At 47.7% G+C, this 15,868-nt stretch overlaps 1 protein-coding gene across 2 annotated transcripts in view; it reads right to left on the bottom strand.

The window, feature by feature from the left end:
* Positions 1–1,412: 1,412 nt before the first annotated feature.
* The window catches only part of plch2a (phospholipase C, eta 2a), an 84,994-nt gene continuing 70,538 nt past the window's right edge, over positions 1,413–15,868 (bottom strand). Inside the window, exons 18-20 of one of the 2 annotated variants that reach the window (XM_084015383.1) lie at positions 7,460–8,670; positions 6,120–6,148; positions 3,839–3,977 (exon numbers count right to left, since the gene is read on the bottom strand). In XM_084015383.1, coding sequence (XP_083871509.1) covers positions 6,130–6,148; positions 7,460–8,670 — 1,230 coding nt within the window. In that variant the 3' untranslated portion in view covers positions 3,839–3,977; positions 6,120–6,129. Of the gene's footprint in view, positions 3,978–6,119; positions 6,149–7,459; positions 8,671–15,868 lie in introns of both variants that reach the window. The other variant, XM_084015384.1, reaches the window with a different exon arrangement.

Genomic DNA, 15,868 nt, shown 5'->3' with positions numbered 1-15,868 from the left:
TATATATATCTATATACACATATATATATATATACACATATATATATATACTTATATATACATATATATATACGTGTATATATATATACATATATATATACATATACATAATACCATATAAAGGTATTATCAACAGAACACAACCTGTGTCTTTGTCTTATAATCAGTTTTTTAAGCAGAAGCTCACTAATTAAATCAACTCATTTGCAAATAAAAAGCTGCTGGAAAACAGGTTGTGACTTCATCGAGAGGAGGGGCCAGATTCACAAAAGCATTCCGTCAGGACTGAGGGGCCACACAAGGCCTGGAGGTCTCCGTTGAGGGGCCAAGCCGGGCCAAGTCGTCTTCATAAATATGGCTTCAAGAGGGAATCGGTGGTTTCCTTAGAATCCTAATGAAGCTGTCTTTTGTGTTTGTGTGCTGGATCTCAGTCTGTGGTGCTGAAATGAGCATGTCACGCTTCACAAAGTGTCCCAGAGGCGAGGAGAAGGCCTGGCAGACGCTTTTTATTATCAAAGTACCGGTCCGGTTCTGCTCCGGTACCCCTAACACCACCAGTCTGAAGCCCAAACCAGACCCAGGATCCCACTGTGTCCTAGTCATCAACAGTATTTTTAGTCATAAATGGTCTCGATAGCGGGGGGTAGATGCGAGTAGAACACTGAGAGGTAACGAGAGGGACGGGCTATCCATTAAAGCCTACGTCATGTCCACATTGTGCACCCGTGTATGTACGCGTGCATGAACCGAACCGGACTCAAATCCACCTCTTCCAAGGGTGCCGGGCCGAGGAAGCGTACCGTTCTTCAGTATGGAACAGAGCATCACACTGGACAAACTACCCGGACTTTAGGCTCCATCGTGCCTGGGCACGGTCCGGTTGGTGGAGTGGGAGTGGCCCTTAAACTAAAGTCATCTGGACATACGTAGATATAAGACATTATGAAGAAGCTTCCATCGTAGAGCTCTGGGGGACCAAGGCGAAAACACAGCATCACATGACTCCTGCACCTCGTCCTCAAGTGTTTGCGTCGCTGCATTGACTACATGTGTAGTAGCGCTGGGTGTGCATGAACCTTTAGAAGGTCTAGTGAAGCGTTTGGTGTAGAGTCTGATCTTGGGTGGCGAGAAGCGACACTGAAAAGATTTTAACAACTGAGCTTGGCGTCTCTTGTGCAGCCTGGAGTCTTTGTTCTGGAACATTCTCCCTCCTGCAGGGGGTCTGCTTGTTCTTTGCCAGCGAGGTTGAGAGAGGTGATGGCTAGTAAACACAGACTCAAGCAGAGTCCTAATTAGAGCGGCGAGCGGACTCTGCCAAAAACAAGGCCAAAGCCTTTTACATGTCAGCTTGTATCAGGCTCAGCTTCTCCGGCTGGGAACGACTCCTCTCCGTCTCCGGACTCACAGCTGACAACAGGTTAAGTGTAAATACAAGAAACAAGCTGTGACGCCTTCTGTAATATTAATTTGAGATTTATTCAGGTCATAATTACACATTGTCCCTAAAATGTTGCGCAAACAACTGGCACGGCAGTGCAACGATACAGCAGTGGACAGATAGACGTGCTTCCATAAGGATCACGTTCTTTATGCGTTAGAACTACGGACCAATGAGAACACAGGCTTTCAGACACCACGCTCCCGTGACCGCCATCAGAAGATCCGAGAGACAAGTTTGGAATGTTAACAAATGTTCATATAAAAAAGTCTTTGTAATGTAAAATAGAATAAAAGCACAGGATAAATATTACAGTGCATAAAAGACATGCGGTCAACTAAAAAGGGCTAAAGTGGGTCTGAAGGAGTCTACCACGGCTGAACGTACAGGTCTCAGTGCTGTGACATGCAACAAGAGGGGAAGGTAGCAAAATGTTGGCAGTTTGGTCATATTACAATATAACCACTATATGAGCCTCAGCTTTAAGCATCAAGCTGTCAAACAAACTCCGATAAGATGCCATGCCATGATGTCCTAAATATTGCTAGTGGATGGATGGGCTGATAATAATGGAAGTATCCCGTCTGCAGCTCACTTCAGTTCCTGTTCTCCATCTATTGCTACTGGAAACTCACAATGAGTTCAAAAAATGAAAAATAAAATCAAACATGAGAGTAGTCAACATGCATAGCTTTAAAAACTCCAGCTATCTCTCACTAAACATTCAGACAGCAAACTGATGTCAGACCTGCAGTCGTTGTTTTGGAAGAACTGCTGTCCAGCAGCTTCAGGACCAGGTTTTCTTTGATTCAGTGGAGCACAGTGTACACGTGTTGAGACATCCGTGATATGCAACTTCATCTCAGCAAAGTAAGAGAAAACTGTATTCCAAAACAGTTATCAGCTGCATCTCTCAGTTCCAAACCAGCCGGTTCTCAGAGTTTGAGCATGAAAAAGACCTCACTGCTTTCAGGGTCTGGGGAGGACCGGGACTGTCTAGGGGAGGGGGTTCCGAGGGGGGTGAGCTGACTTAGCAGGTCCAGGCTGGTGCAGGGACTCTGGGCCACACAACATGCACCCTCGGGGTTCCCCCGCTCCTCAATGGGGCTCCCATTGCTCCCAGTAAGGCTAAAGCTGGCACTCCTGCCTTGGACCAAGCCCCGGAGCCTCTGCCTTTCCTGGGCCTTCTTGGCCCTGTTTGCAATATAGCGCACCCTACTTTGACTCCTCGACGAGGTCCTTCTCCCCAGGCTCTCATCCATAAACTCATCCTGGGACTCTGTGGGTCTGTTTTGTGGTACGAAGTCACTCGCGGTCAGAGGCTCGACATCAGTCAGCCTCCGCAGCTGCTCCGTGAGGTCGCTGGGGGGCCGGGACTTCTGCAGGCGATCCTTGAGGAGCTGGTCCCTGGTTGGCCTGATGATGAAGCTGCGGCTGATGCTGTGGTACTTACTGTCAAAGTGACAGGAGATGTCCTCGGAGGTCAGGTCCCCAAGGCTCTTGGACATGGAGGCTGCAGCTGTCTGGGTTGTGGCTGAGGACAGCCTGCTGGCTGAGGACCGCTTCAGCCCCTCCATGTAGAGCCGGCTCCATGTGTGCCTCCTTTGGGGCAGTCTGCTGGGGGAGTCCACACAATCTTCTGGGGCATGCTGCAGGGGGCGGGGCTTAAGCTCGTCTTTGGGGCACTCACTTAGCTGAAGATTCGGGTTTGACTTGCTCTTGCTGACTGGCGGGGGATCATAGGAGACAAGCGCGGAGCGGCGGACCCAGTGGGGGTCACAGGTGCTGCTGACGGCCGGCAGACTGCTGAGGCTCTTCCTGGCCAGGTTGGGCAATGACAGGTCGATGACGGTGTCGCTGGAAGAGATGCTGGAGGACGAGGACATGCTGTCTCGGTGGCTGCCGGGGTCCAGCTTGCTCCAGAGGCGGTCGTTCATGGTAGCATCCGTGCAAACCTCCGGTATGGCTGACTGGGTGGGCCCCGCTGAGGCTGCAGCCGCTCGGACATGGCCCTCACTTTTTGTCCTTCTTACTGGTGGGTGTGACGTCAGATGGTTGAAAGGGGCTCTCCTGGTCTGGACTGTCTGGGCTGCGGGGGCTCCAATAGACCCTGCAGCAGCAGGAGGCTCCACCCTGTGGTTGGACTTCAACTCTGCAGGATCAGTTGGTCCTTGGTTGCCCCCCTGGTTTGGTGTGTGGTCCATGGATGAACGAGAGCCTCTGCTGGTCTGGAGGTCTGGACTACACTGTGATGGTGCACGTTTGTCTACAGGGTTCGGAGGAGGGAGTGACGTGGTTCTGGAAAGGCCAGGGGGTTTCTTCAGGTCTCTGCTCACCTTGTTTGGACTGTGTGAGACCGCATTTGAAGGAAGGGTCCGTGGTGAGTCTGCTGTTATTGCTGTGGATGGCGAGTGCAGAAGTGAGGATGAGGCGTGATGAGAAGACGCTTGGTGTTCTGACTTGGAAACGGGACGGGGGACACAAGTGTTGGTGGCGTCGTCAGAGTTGATAGGAGGAGCGGTTCTCTGGGGGGGACCTCCTGTGGAAACACAAAGAAACATGTTAACAGATCTGTGAAGGTCCTCAGGCATCCAGGTCCAGGTCCAACTTGAAAGCTTTGACGTAGGAATAACTCGCCCTTTAGTTCCTACGACGAAGCCTTCAAGGATCACGTTTACATGCTCATACCCAAAAATGCTCATATTCCTCTAATATTCAAAACATGACGATGTTCCTAAGATTACATTTCCTCTGGATATTGTGATTAGAGCATGGTCAGATGAAGATGTGGGTTTGATGCTGTTGTGTGTTGGACACAAACCAGGAGGGAGGAAGGACAAACACTCCTGCTTTTAATTCTCATGGAGTATATTAAAAAAACTTTAAAAAAATACATTTTGATGCAAAGTATCTAAATGTTTTGACGTGATGATGTTGGGCATGGATGCCTTAAATCCAGCAGAGAACGGCGTTGACGTAGGATGATGAAGATGATGCTGAAACAACTAGTGTTACGTTGATGGGAATATGAACAGCTGCATGTAAACAGGGATATTAGAGGAATGTGTCTTCATCACAGATCTCTGATGATGATATACATCTGATGTGTAAGACATTTTAATGTGAAGGCTGTTGCTTGAAAAACCAAAAGTGTTGATGGTGCCACTCATCACGACAGCATGGAGGAAATATGATTTTATGGCAGGTCACACAAAGCAGGACGATGGAGAAGGGCTCGGAAAATGAGACTGAACGTTGAGCAAATGTAAGGATATAAAAAGGGCTACGTAAAACGGTGCAAAACGGTCAATGAGGACCTGGACCGATGTGGTTCCGTGGTTTGGTGGATCCTCACATTATCATTGTAATATTAAAAATCTGTTATTTCCGTGGTGCCACTTCAGGCACCATAAACCTCCAAATAAGGTCTGTTACCTGCGCTTTTTTCTACGGTAAGGCATGTATAGCCAGGACCAATGAATGGAGTCCAGTCCATTATCTGTCTGTTGTGCTGTTGAAGGCTGAGAGACGTCTTTGAAAAGCTTGTATGTGGACTGGACTTAAGAGGATTTAGCGGAGTAACTACAGCGTAACTAAGGACATCAGGAAGCTACGACGGCTTATTAGGGCCACTGTAGAAAAAAACAAACAAAAAACGGAGCCGAGAGAGGTGGGCAATATTCAGAGTAAAAAAGTTGCCTTTATAAAGTAGCAAATTTGCTACTTTATGACGTGTGAGAACGCCTCGTTAAGGTCCTTTGGGTGACGGCTGTTGATGGTTATTGTTGGTTAATATTATATGGGCCAAATTGTCATCTTATGGATGTTTGTTGATCGGGCAGTTGGGGTAAATGCTAGCGGTAGCTTTCACTTGTTGTTATAGCAACAGCAAACATCCTGTGTTAGAGGATCCAAGCAACTTGTCTATATCGGCTATATGTACATTGAAACTAGAAAATGTCCCACTTTATAAAGTCACAAATTTGCTACTTTAATATAGCTTTCATAGAGGAAGGAAACACGTTGCTTGACCGGATGTTTGCTGTTGCTATGACAACAAGTGAAAGCTACCGCTAGCATCTTAGCCCAATCACACGATCAATAAACACCAATAAGATGACAATTTGTCCTCATATAAATAAAACCACCAATAACCATCAACAGCCACAACCCCGTTGTCACACATTGTGATGAATTAATTAGAAAAATTAATGCGAAATTCATGTAGTTAGCTAGCATAGATGCTGGTTGTTAGCATCGTAATAAAGTAGCAGAGAGTCTGTCTCTTCATGTCGGCCCTGTGATAGACTGGTTACCCTTCTGTTTCTACATGTCAGTCGTGTGATATACTGGTTACCTGTCTGTCTCTACATGTCGGCCCTGTGATAGACTGGTTACCTGTCTGTCTCTACATGTCAGCCCTGTGATAGACTGGGCGAAGGTGAACCCTGCCTTTTCCCAATGACAGCTGGGATCGAGCCCCCCGCGACCCTGAATCCAGGGTCGCTGGGATCGAGCGCCCCGCGACCCTGAATCCAGGATAAGCGGTAGATGATGGATGGTGACAGTGGAGAACAATGTGGGTATCAGCCCTACATGTGTGAGACAGTGGGACACTTGGGTGGTGAGACAGAGAGGTTTCATGGGGGAAGTGAAGTGAAGATGGTGATTCAAGGTTTACCTGGCGCTGGTCATCCCCTCAATTCTGCACTAGTGACAGAGAGCGTGCAAATGGGGACAGAGAGGAAACAGCGTTTAGCAAAACTGGAGAGAAGAGGGAGGCAAGGAAACATGACAGAGGTCAAGTTATCTAATCAATACATCACAGCGTTAGTTGGAATTGGAGCAGACGAGAGGTAAAGCTGCTACGATAGACGGCTGTTAGATGTCTTCAGTATCTAACCAGCATGATGGGGACAAAGCTCAGCTGACGACTGATGCTCAGAGAGAAGTAGATGGATCACTTCCAGACCAGATCAGAATGTTGGAGACGGAGGCTGGTGATGGTGGACTGGACCGCGTCAAGAGACTAAATATTAGTGTTGAATACTTTGCCTCAACTCTGCATAGCATGACTCCCCCCCCCCCCAAAAAAAAAAGTGCACTTCTATGTCCTTACCTATAGCACTATTACTATTACTGCTATTTCACTCTTACTTTATCGCCAATCATATCTTGTGGTTTCTTTCTTTCAACAAATGGACTTAAGTAAGTCGCTTAGGTATGCTAAATGCCCAAAATGTAAATGTAAATACTTCAACTGAGATTACAGTCAGTGTTAAAGATGATGACTTGATTTTGATGCTTTATTACTTTCATACTGATTTCACAGCTTTTTAAAACATCTATCCGTTATGTGAAGCCAATGCAGAAGAAAACTTGCTGTGTTTGTTTGACAACTTCAATCCTTTCACAGTGTGTTTCAAGTTCATGAAAGTTTATTGTAAGGTGTTGGTCGTCTAAATGTTTTATACAGAGTTCGGTTGGACTTGGTTGGCAACGGGCGAAATGTTGAAATAAAAGCTTCATCTCAGTCCACACACCAATGACTGACCTCACACTTGTGCCCCTTTCAACGATCTATGGTGTAAACCAGTTAGGAGATTACAGAAAACCTTGGTAACTAGCATAACTAGCATAGCTAAGCTAACCTAACCTAGTTGAGAACCAGCTTGAAACTACTTCTAGTCATTGTAGGTTTAAAACTTACCACTTTTCTCATCTGTAAAGCGAGGGGGGGGGTCAGGATTTTAGGACAGAGAGAAAAACAATTCGAAAAGTTCCAAAGTGTGTATCCAAAGATTGAAATGGAATTAGGGGAAAACTACAAAAGCTAGAATTGAACTCTAGAGAGAAATAAAAGTCTCGGAGACTTTCCTCAATCTGTCGGGGACACGTGAGATGACAAGGAGCTTCTGACGACATGATTCTACCAAACACCTAGTCCTGGTATGTATGGAGGCTAAGTGGAGGTCTACAGGATATAAAGGGCCCTCTGCAGGATTCTGCTGCCTGGCACACATCTTACCAGCGAAGAACATGGGGGACTTATGGCGCAACTCTTCCATTTTCTGTGCAAACAGAGCGTTCATCTCGCGCTGCAGGGTGCCGGCGGCCCTCTTGCGGCCGTCGAGGACACAACGCGGCGGCAGCATGGGGGGCGACTCCAAGCTGCTCAGACTGCCGAGGCTGTCGCAGCTGCTGCTGTCGCTGAGCAAGATGCCTTCGTTGGGTTTACCGTTAGTTAACGGGGCGAACATCGAGCTGCACACGGCGCCGTAGTTGGGTGGCGTGTCCTGCTGCCGATGGAGGTTGGTCCTGCAGTCGGGGATGAGGCTGTGTGCCGGTGTTACAGCATTGGGGGGGCACCTTCGGGGAACACTGCAGGACCTGGCATTCCTCTGGGACGCCTCTGGGCCAAGTCGGATGTGCTGGGCACCCAGAGTTTGTCTGGCTTTGGATCTAGGGAAGGGTGTGAGTCTGAGGAGAGTCTTGTCCTGACACTGGGGGACAGGAGCAGACGGGGACTCTGTCCGGGCAGCAAGGGTCTGGGACACGGCCTCAGGGTCTGGCTTAACTGATCTCTTGGTGGAGGAGGTGAGGTGTCTCTCCCCATCTGCCGTTTTGGACTTGCACCCCTGCCTTTCCTTACCCTGAACCTTTCTCTCGGCCTCCGGACTCTCGTTGGAGCCGACCACACAGGTGATACAGTTGGAGGACATCCCCACCTTCCCTGAGCTGCTAAGTGCTACGCGGGTGAAGACCCCCGGCTTGGTGTCCAGCAGGTCCTGAGAGCGGAGCCGACTGGCCCGTTTCAGAGGCTCACTGGCGGGTCTTCCTTGAGCAAAAAGAGGGCGCTTACCTTTACCCTCTTCAGAGTGAAAAGCCCCGTTGGTATCAGGGCGGTCCCAGGGGCCCTTGGTTGGGTGGGGGGCCAGTGACTCCCTGGTCTGCAGCAGCGTGGGCTGGTGAGAGGCAGAGGCCTTCTCCCTGTCCTCCGACTCGCGCTCCTCACTCGCGCCTTCTGAGCTGTAATCTTTGGTGTCGATGGCGATCTCCGTGAAGCCCTTCTTGACTTTGGGCTGGCCTTTGGTGGGTGCGCTGGCGGTGCGGCGCAGAAGGTGGGCGCCGAACGGGTGCTTACGGCTGTGCTGCACAGCAGCATGGCTGTCCAGGGAAGCCTGCTTTGGGCTTCTGTGAAACAGGCCTTTTATGCCGCTGGCTGCCCGGACCTGACAGAGACACAACAACACATGATTGTCAAAGACACAAAGAAAAGTCAATAAATGAGAAGTCACACAACAACAATGTCTGCCATAATGCAGGTGGTGCGGGTCCACACTGCATTAGTGCAGCGCTGCATGGCCGGGTGTTGTACAAGAGGCATGCTGCAAAACATATCCATCAACATCCATTTCATCCAGAAACAGTATTAAGATGTGTGAATGATCTCTGATCATTCAGCTGGAGTCCATGCGGCTTAGCTTAGCTTAGTTTAGCTTGGTTTAGCTTAGCTTTGAAATCAATTTGGATTCAAAGTGTTAGTGTGTCCTTTAGGGATGCACCGATACCAGCATCGGATATCGGTCAGATACTGTGGCGTGTACTGCTGACTTCATACTCACGTCATGCTCCGTCTCTGTAAAGTAATTATAAGAACTGTTATGGCATTATTAAGTACTGATATTGGTACTCTGTATTGGAAAGTACCCAAATGTAAGTACTTGGTCCAAAAAAAAGTGGCATCGGGGCATCCCTAGTGTCATTTAGAGCTACATCTGTATGCTGCAGCCAACTACTTAGTGATGAGTTAAGCAAACACACAGACAGCAGCCAAGGCTGTTTGGCCTACAAATACATAAAGTGACTACAACTACCAGTGTCTAGGAATTTCCTAGACTTTCAATGTTGGTGCCCCCTATAATTCTGCAATAATTCTGACAACTACAAGGCTGCAGTCACCTCACATGAGTTTGCACATTTTGTTAGATATCACAATTATTAAGGTTTTATGATCGCATTGAGTTTCTCAGTCAATGTGAGGTGAAGTGAATAAAATCCAGATTCCTCAGGGTTTGTTTTGTGTTTAGTCAATTAGTCGAAGAGATGACTGGAAACTGTTCAGTAGTATGGCTGGCCTTCAAACTGTTTTTTTCTCCTGTCAGATTATCGTAATTTACACAGTTAATAACCCTGGCTGGATGTGTGCTGTGCTTTTAGGAGTTGCTATGGTAACAATGCCACAAAGACGGGGATGATGAGAGATGATGAGTGGTGATGAGTGGTGATGACATTCAGGTGACAGCAGTGATCATGAAAATCACATTGACAATCTGGTAAACTGTCACTGGACCAGTCGGAGGAAATGAGCTTCAGTGGGACGAGGCATCTTATTATAGCAACTACAACTCTCATCAAACATGAGAAGATGTAGATCCAAATAGTCCAACTGTTCACGACGGGGCCTGTTACGAGCCCACATTAAAAACGTGTGAACAACTAACATAATAACTCAAAGAAACGGATTTTCTGGAAAGAAGACGTTTTGGTTTATTTCTTTTCCACATATCGGTTTAGTTAACAGAAAAAGGGAGGGTTGCCACAAAAACAGAAAAGAAAGCAACCGCTCCCGCCATAAAGTAAAAGATCCAAGATCAACAATAATAGCCTACATACGGGTTGGAACAACAGGGTTCTAGTGCAACAAAAGAAAAAGTGCGACCAGCCAGCGTCTGCCACGTCGAGAGTGTGAGAGAAAAAGAGAGACAGCCATCTTAGAAGTAGGCAGGCTTATATACTCGGGAGGGCTGGCCTTTTCAATTAGTCACTGCAAGGTAACGCCCAGTCTCCTCCTACCAGGAACAAGGAGGCAGGACCCGTAACACCCCCACCCTTAAAGAAATAAATTGGGGTTAGAATTTTTCAAATTTTCACAAAAAAACACATGTTACAGGTAATATTTACATCAGTGGATGAATGAGGAAAGAAAAGAAAAAAAAGAAAATCATCCAATTTATTTACACAAATTTTTCAATAGGCCTACAAGACCTATGCACGTGAAAGCGCATCTGCCACAACATTTTCGCGACCACGGATGTGTTGGATGTTAATATTGAAAGCTTGCAATATTAAGCACCAGCGCATTAGCCGTTGGTTGTGATTGCGCATCCGGTCCAGGAAAGTTAGCGGGTTGTGATCTGTATAAACAGTCACCGGATGCGCTGCACCACCAACGTAAACTTCAAAGTGCTGGAGCGCCAGCACGAGGGCAAGGGCCTCTTTTTCTATAGTGGAATAAGCGCGTTGATGGCAGTTAAACTTTCTAGAAAAAAAACAAACGGGATGTTCCAGTCCGTCATTACCACCCTGCATAAGTACTGCACCGGCTCCTAGATCACTTGCATCTACCGCAAGAACAAAAGGGACAGTAAAGTTAGGAGCGGCGAGCACAGGGGCCGTTGTGAGCAACGCTTTGATTAAATTAAAAGCGACACGACTCTCCTCGGTCCATACAAAAGACCGTTTGGTGCTGAGGAGGTCAGTCAGAGGGGCGGCTACCACGGAGAAATTTTTGCAGAAGGACCTGTAATAGCCGACCATACCAAGGAAGCGTCTAAGTTCACGACGAGTTGTGGGGGCAGGATATTTAAGAATGGCCTCAACCTTCGAGTGCACCGGGCGCACTTCGCCGCCACCAACCACTTTGCCCAAATAAACAACTTTGGCTTGGCCAAACTCGCATTTTGCCAGATTTACTGTCAGACTTGCAGCGGACAATCTTTCAAACACATCTCTCAGATGGCTAACGTGAGAACCCCAGGTGGCGCTGTACACCACCAAGTCGTCGAGGTACGCCTCACAGTTAGACAACCCAGCAAGAATGTGGTTGACCAACCGTTGAAACGTAGCTGGTGCATTCTTAAGACCAAACGCCATGACAGTGTATTGTAAAAAACTGTCTGGTGTAACGAATGCGGCTATTTCTTTAGCACGCTCAGTCAGAGGAATTTGCCAATAACCTTTTAGAAGGTCAATCTTACTCACGTAAACAGCTGAGCCAAGGCGATCTACGCAATCGTCCATGCGTGGTAACGGAAAACTATCGGGCTTGGTCACAGCGTTGACTTTTCGAAAGTCTGTGCAAAATCTTGAAGTGCCATCTGGCTTTGGCACGAGAAGGCAGGGCGAACTCCACGGGCTGAAACTCTGCTCAGCAATACCATGGTCTACCATGAACTTAACTTCTTTTTGAAGTTGGAGGCGTTTTAGTGGGTTGGCGCGGTAAGGGTGTTGTTTAATGGGTCTGCTTTCCCCAACATCAATATCGTGAGCAATGACTGTGGTACGACCTGGAACATCCGAAAACAAATTAATATTAGAAGAGAAAAGAGAAATTAAATCTTCACGTTCTGAATTAGGTAAATGTGAAAAAAAATGGTTCAGATCCACGAGGATTTCAGAGTTCCTCAATCTGCCCTCGACGACCTCAGTGGCTGGACAGCGAACCCCCTCGTCGTCAATGTCATGCGGCGGAGCAGCAGGTCCACGCTGTCCACACGGGGGCGCTGAAGTAGAGGCGGCAGGCCGACAGGTAACAGGCAGAGCGGTGGCAATTTCAGCACTTGCCGTGCTGGACAGCGCCACTGCTGGATCGATCACACGCCTCATTGAAGCGGGCGAGCTTTTAATGCAGGCGGGAGGTTTAATGTCAGAGTGATCCCGCTCACAGTAGCGTTTAAGCATATTGATATGACATAAACGAGATCGCTTTCTCCGGTCAGGGGTAGCTATGACGTAGTTCACATCCCCGACACGTCTTTCTACAAGATAGGGACCGGTATAGCGTGGTTGAAGCGCGGAGCCGAGAATTGGAAGAAACACCATCACTTTATCACCAGGTTTAAATACCCGGCGGACAGCTTTTTGGTCGTAACGCTGTTTCATTCGTTTCTGAGTAACGCCAAGGTTTTCTTTAGCCAGCTCGCAAGCTCGATGGAGCCTTAAACGAAGTTTAGACACATAGTCAGACAGACTGCGGGGAGGAGGTGACGTGTTCGTGGTCAACATGGAGTCACTGAGCATTTTTAACGGGCCGCGTACCGTATGCCCGAAGACAAGCTCGGAGGGACTAAACCCCAAGGACTCCTGCACTACTTCACGCACAGCGAACAAGGCAAACGGAATACCTTCGTCCCAGTCACGCTCAAACTCGAGACAGAATGCGCGGAGCATTGATTTTAACGTTTGGTGGAAACGCTCGAGTGCGCCTTGTGTCTGGGGATGATAACAGCTGGACGTTGTGTGTTTAATGCCTAGCTGTTCCATAGCCTGTTTAAACACGTTGGACATAAAATTAGTGCCCTGATCTGTTTGCACTATTTTCGGGAGGCCAAAGAGAGAGAAAAACCCCACGAGAACCTTAATAACGGCAGCTGCGGTGATTCTTCGGAGTGGTATAGCCTCTGGGAAACGTGTCAGCTTGCACATAATTGTGAGCAGATACTCCTTTCCGGACTTAGTCCGCGGCAACGGACCCACACAGTCTAGGATGACCTGTTCAAACGGTTCCGACGTGACGGGTATCGGCTGTAGCGGAGCTGGAGGAATCAGCTGATTAGGCTTTCCCGTAACTTGGCATACGTGACATGTTTTGCAGTGTCTCGCAACGTCACTCTTGAGACCGGGCCAAAAGAAATAGCGCAAAATGCGATCGGATGTTTTATTGATACCTAAATGACCCGCGAAATGGTGATCATGAGCAAGGCGTAAGATTTCATTTCGATACGGCATCGGAATGACAATCTGATTCAGCACACGCCACTCATCCGCAGCAGAAGCCACAAGCGGCCTCCATTTTCGCAACAAGACCCCCTCACGAATAAAATAACCATGAGGCACAGACTCAATGTCTTTCTCAGAGACAGCCTCCGCCAATAGTGGAGAGAGAGAGGGGTCGTTTTTTTGTTCGCACATAAGTTGTTCGCGACTGGGAGACAATTTAGAAACGCAAGGAACCGTAGATAGCGGGGCCGACTTCACAGACGTTTTACCACTAGCAGACGACATGGAATGAGCGATTAAAGTATCATAGAGATCAGAAAACTCATCACTGCGTTCACGAACAGGGGTCTCTTTGGCTATTTTCGCCATGGCGCGCGTAACAACAGTGGCGTGAAAAACCTCAGGGTATTTCACAGCCACATCGTCAGGACATTCACTTTTAGAAGCCGAAGTCACAACAGGATTATGGGTTACCACAGGGTTAGGAAATACCTTCCCACCTGCCAAATCATTCCCAAGCAAAAACGATACATTTGCAATAGGGAGAGTGGGACGTACGCCCACTTTTACAGTGCCTGTGACCAAGTCAGAAGAGAGTGAAATCTCATGTAGTGGCACATTCACAAATCCCATATCAAAACCCTGGACTAAGACACTCGCACCAACGTGGGACTTTTCACTGAAAGGCAGGACATTCTCCAAAATGAAACTCTGCGACGCAGCCGTGTCGCGAAGTATTTTAATAGGAATGCGTGCATTAGGCTCTTCGAGCAAAGTGACAAAACCGTCCATAATAAATGGTGCAAAAGCCCGACAAATACTCTCGTCTTTCCGAGACGTCAAAGGAAGTGTCGAAACACATAAACCCAAACCAGATTCAGTCCTGGATGAAGCCGTGGAGTTAGACTTGTTTTTCCGTTTTAGTGAAAAACAGTCGGGAATTAAATGGCCACGCTTTTTACAATATCCACAGACCGGGACATAATCTTTAGGGTTAGTCACTCCTTTATGCTCCGAACTTGGAGTGTTTACTGCTACAGCAGGAGGAGAACCTCTTAAACTACAGTTGCGGTTGCGGTTCTGCTGAAAGTTCACATGACCAGAGCTCACGTCCCTATGCGCCAGCACGTAATCGTCCGCCAGCACCGCTGCGCTAGACGCCGTCAAATCTTTGTGCTCACTGACGAACGTGGCAACACTTTTCGGGAGACAGTTTTTAAAGTCCTCTAGAATTATTGTATCACGAAGGTCCTCAAATGTTGTTATATTCTGTGAGCTAAGCCAACGATCAAACAACAACTCTTTCTCCCGCATCAACTCAACGTGCGTGAGCGACTCAGGCTTCCGGTAACTGCGAAACTTCTGTCTGTACGCTTCAGGAACAAGTGAATAAACGCGCAAGACTGATTGTTTTACTTTCTCGTAATCAGCAGCATCCTCTAACGACAGAGAGGAGTAAGCCTGCTGCGCTTTTCCCACAAAAACGCACTGCAACGTCATGGACCACACATCCCGCGGCCATTTCAAAACCGTAGCGACTCTCTCAAAATGAGCAAAGAACTTGTCCACATCCTTCTCATTAAATGGTGGGACAAGTCTTATATTACGAGTGACATCAAAACTATGGCTAGAAATGCCAGATTCACGAGCTTTTAAATCCAATTCTTTTAAACGAATGGCTTGGGCGAGTTCCATATCTCGCAGTCTAAGCTCATGGTCTCTCTTCTCACGCTCTCGAACCGTCTGTCTGTCTGCTTCGAGACACGTCCTTTCTCGCTCCCATTCAATCTCCCTTTCTCGTAACTCCAATCGACGGAGCTCGAGTGCCGCTTTGGTGATCATAGGTGTGATTGGAGGATCAGGAGCAGCCGGGGGTGTTACGGGTGGCACCTTGTCTTCGAATGTAAATATACCGAGACGGCCCAAAGCTTCCGTAAGACTATCTAACAGCTCTGCTTTAGATGGACTACCCCGTACCTCTATTTTATAATGACCGGCAACTCTCACCAGATCGTCGCGCGTCGCGGCAGAGAAGGCGTCGGAAGTGGGAGATTTAACAAACTCGTCTAAATCGAACATGGCGAAAAAACAGCCAAAGAAGCAGCAGACAAAACCGGTAAAAAATTCATAAAAAGCGAGAAAAATGAAAGGCAGTGCTGGTAGCCTGGCACACTGGGAAAAATTGAAATACTGGGTCACAAACGCAAACCCCATAACGCGTCAAAAAAGGGTAAACAAATGCGCGGACGCAGTAAAAACGACAAATAGACAATTTAGATGCGCAATCCTTGGGATAAACACGCAAAACATGTTCAAATCCCGGACGAGCCCCCATTTATGTTACGAGCCCACATTAAAAACGTGTGAACAACTAACATAATAACTCAAAGAAACGGATTTTCTGGAAAGAAGACGTTTTGGTTTATTTCTTTTCCACATATCGGTTTAGTTAACAGAAAAAGGGAGGGTTGCCACAAAAACAGAAAAGAAAGCAACCGCTCCCGCCATAAAGTAAAAGATCCAAGATCAACAATAATAGCCTACATACGGGTTGGAACAACAGGGTTCTAGTGCAACAAAAGAAAAAGTGCGACCAGCCAGCGTCTGCCACGTCGAGAGTGTGAGAGAAAAAGAGAGACAGCCATCTTA

The sequence above is a fragment of the Eutrigla gurnardus genome (genome assembly GCF_963514095.1).
Source record: "Eutrigla gurnardus genome assembly, chromosome: 8".
In the NCBI taxonomy this organism is placed as follows: domain Eukaryota; kingdom Metazoa; phylum Chordata; class Actinopteri; order Perciformes; family Triglidae; genus Eutrigla; species Eutrigla gurnardus.
This window is presented reverse-complemented; position numbering and strand designations above follow the sequence as displayed.